Source organism: Empidonax traillii, unplaced genomic scaffold (assembly GCF_003031625.1).
Source record: "Empidonax traillii isolate 1590-97213 ecotype Southwest subspecies unplaced genomic scaffold, ASM303162v1 scaffold3592:size21717, whole genome shotgun sequence".
Taxonomy (NCBI): Eukaryota; Metazoa; Chordata; class Aves; order Passeriformes; family Tyrannidae; genus Empidonax; species Empidonax traillii.
Window position 1 is genome coordinate 19,023 of NW_020958785.1, and position 2,695 is coordinate 21,717.

General features: G+C 65.5%; 1 protein-coding gene across 1 annotated transcript in view; it reads right to left on the reverse strand.

The window, feature by feature from the left end:
- PLVAP (plasmalemma vesicle associated protein) overlaps positions 1 to 190 on the reverse strand; it is a 3,849-nt gene extending 3,659 nt beyond the window's left edge. Inside the window, exon 1 of the mRNA XM_027910487.1 lies at positions 14 to 190. Coding sequence (XP_027766288.1) covers positions 14 to 181 — 168 coding nt within the window. The 5' untranslated portion in view covers positions 182 to 190. The remainder of the gene's footprint in view (positions 1 to 13) is intronic.
- Between the last annotated feature and the right edge of the window lie 2,505 nt (positions 191 to 2,695).

The following is a 2,695-nucleotide window of genomic DNA, read 5'->3' on the forward strand; positions in this document are numbered from 1 at the left end:
TGTCGGTGCCCGCCTGCGCGTTCCCGTACACCATGAACAGCACCAGCCCCAGGATGATGAGGAACTGGATGAGGGAGGTGAAGAGGAAGATGTACTTCATGTAAAACCCGCAGTCCCGCTTGGGCATCGCCTCCTTGGCCTCCAGACCGAACTTGGCCATGGCGAAGCTGCTCTTCTCCATCCCGCCGGCGCTGTGAGGGCCCCACCCCGCGGGACCCCCTTTGAGCGGGGCCGTGGGGGGGCGGGGCCGGCCCCAAAGCTCTGTTTATATCCCTGGATTTAATGTTTCCTTCTGCTGGGCTCCTTCCTGCCGTGCCGGATGCCTCGGACCCGCCGGGTTATCACGGTGCAGCTTCTGTTGGCGGCGGGACTATTGTTCCTGGATGGAAGGGGGGAAGGCTGGGACCCTCCTCCCCCGCCCCGTGGTGGTGCCCAGAGCTCTCCCAGGAGTGTCTCCCATCCCAAAATACCCCATTCCCCACACACACCGGGGCTGGGAATTCCAGGGAGTGAGTCCCCGGGGCTCTGGGGGTGCCAGCCCCCCCCCCACGGCCACTGTCCCTCTGTCCCCATCCCGTGGGAGCTGCCGTGGAGGGTCCAGCCGTGCTCGGGACCCCCTCCCATCCCTGCAGGATGCCCAGCCCGGCGCGGGGGGGCTGCAGGGGGGGCCGAGGTGTGGGGCCCCGCCGGGCGCTGACCCCGAGCCGTGGGCTGTTTCCTGCCCTCTGGCTGCGCCGCGTTCCCTGGGGACCGGGAAGTGTCTGCGATGGCCGGGATGGTGTCGCTCCCGAATCCATTCTCAGCTACTGCCGTTTCCTTCCTGAGCTGCAAATAACGGTGAGTCACCCCCGGGCCCCCCCGGCCCCCCCAGCCCCACCGTGGGGACGCTGCTGGACCCCTGGCCCTGCCTGACCGGGACCCCTTGGGCCTGTGGTTGTGCTGGTGGGATGATCCCTCTGAGAGCCCATTCCAAGGGCTCCCTGAAGCCTCCCAGGGTCACCAGGGACCCCTGCTGGGATCCGGCCTCCCCAGACCCCACCTCTGTCCCATTCCCCAAATAACCCCCCACTTAGCCCCTCACTGTAATCAGTTCTTCCCATGCCAGTGGTTGGGCCATGGGAATGCTGTTCCCAGCTCCCCTTCCCATCCTAAAGCTCTGGGGGGGCTCTGCTCCGAGACCACCACATTTGGGGTGTGGGAATGGGGCTTGTCCCCTCACCCCATCCCAGGGAGCCCCAATCCCGGTGGGAAGGGCCTCACCAGGACACTTTCACCTGGGAAGTCACTGCCAGCCCCTTCTCCATCCCCCCCAGGGTTGGGGCAGTGGGGGGCACGGGGGATCCCCCCGTGGGCAGTGGTGTGTGTGGGGGGGGGGCGGATGCCTGCCTGCCCTTTGCACAGGATACACTGGCAGGAAAATCCAACTTTCCTGGAAACCTTCAAAGTGAATCCGAGGATGCTGGGAAGTGACAGCAAAGCAGCAGCAGCAGCTCCTGGTCCCCGTCCTCCCTGTCCCTACCTTGGCTCTGTGCCCCCCCCCGGCACCCCAGGGCATTTTGGGGTCCCTGGCAGAGCCGGGTCCTGCCCTAGCAGGCACTGGGCAGGCGGTGGGAGAGGCTGGAGAAAACCCTGGAGCGGGGAGTCCCGTTTCGGGGGGACTGTTGGGTTTGGGGGCAGATGGTTGGATTTGGGGGGCCAGCTGGGGGGGGAGGGGTGACAGTTAGGCTCATGGGAATAGGGGTACAGTGGAGCTGATGGTACAGGGAGACATCCTGGAGAGCAGCACAGCCTTTATTGCCCAAACACCTTCCCAGTCTTCCCAGTTTCTGGAGCGTTAATGCCCAGAGCTGATTCCAGAGCAGCTCCGAGAGGCCAGGGGGGAAACTGTCCCCTGGATGAGCTAAAATTGCCCGAGGGCTGGAGAAGTGACCCCTCTGTCCTGCTGTCAGGCTGCAGAGCTGGGGCTGGGGCACAGCAGGATGGGGACACCTGGAGGCATCGGGACAGGGAACAGGGTCGGGACGTGGTGGGAGCAGGACACAGAGTAGGATCGGGACACAGAGCAGGATCAGGACACGGTGGGATTGGGACATGTGATCATCTCGACTCATGGCATCTTGTGGGATCGGGACACGTGTCCTATCAGCACCATTCCAGCATCCCCAGCTCCGGAGCCGGGGCTGAGCCCCTTCTGCTCCCTGAGTGGTGGGACTGGGAATATTGGGCTGAGTGGGGAGGGGTCTAGGGGGCTGCTGGACTTCAACCCTTCCTGCAAAAGAGAGGGGAAGAGGGGGTGAGTCCCCACAAGGCGCCGGGTGCTGCTCCCCTGGGGACAGCGGTGGCAATGGCGCATGGCAGGACACGTGCTGTGCCAGTGAAACCCCCATCCCCGGGCTGTGCCCCCTCCCCAGGCTGTGCCCTCTCTCTGGATTGTGTCCCCCTCTCCAGGCTGTGCCCCCTCCCCGGGCTGTGTCCCCTCCCTGGACTGTCCCCACTTCCCGGGCTGTTTCCCTCCCCGAATGTCCTCCCTCCGCGGGCTGTCCCCACTGCCCGTATTGTCCCCTCTGCCCTCCCCGGGTTATCCCCTCTGCCCTCCCCGTGCGCCCACAGAAGTACCGGGATGGGGGGCACCTTCTCCCGGTCGCTCGGTCCCTCCCCCGCCGCCGCAGCGCCTCCACCTCCGCCGCGTAATCCC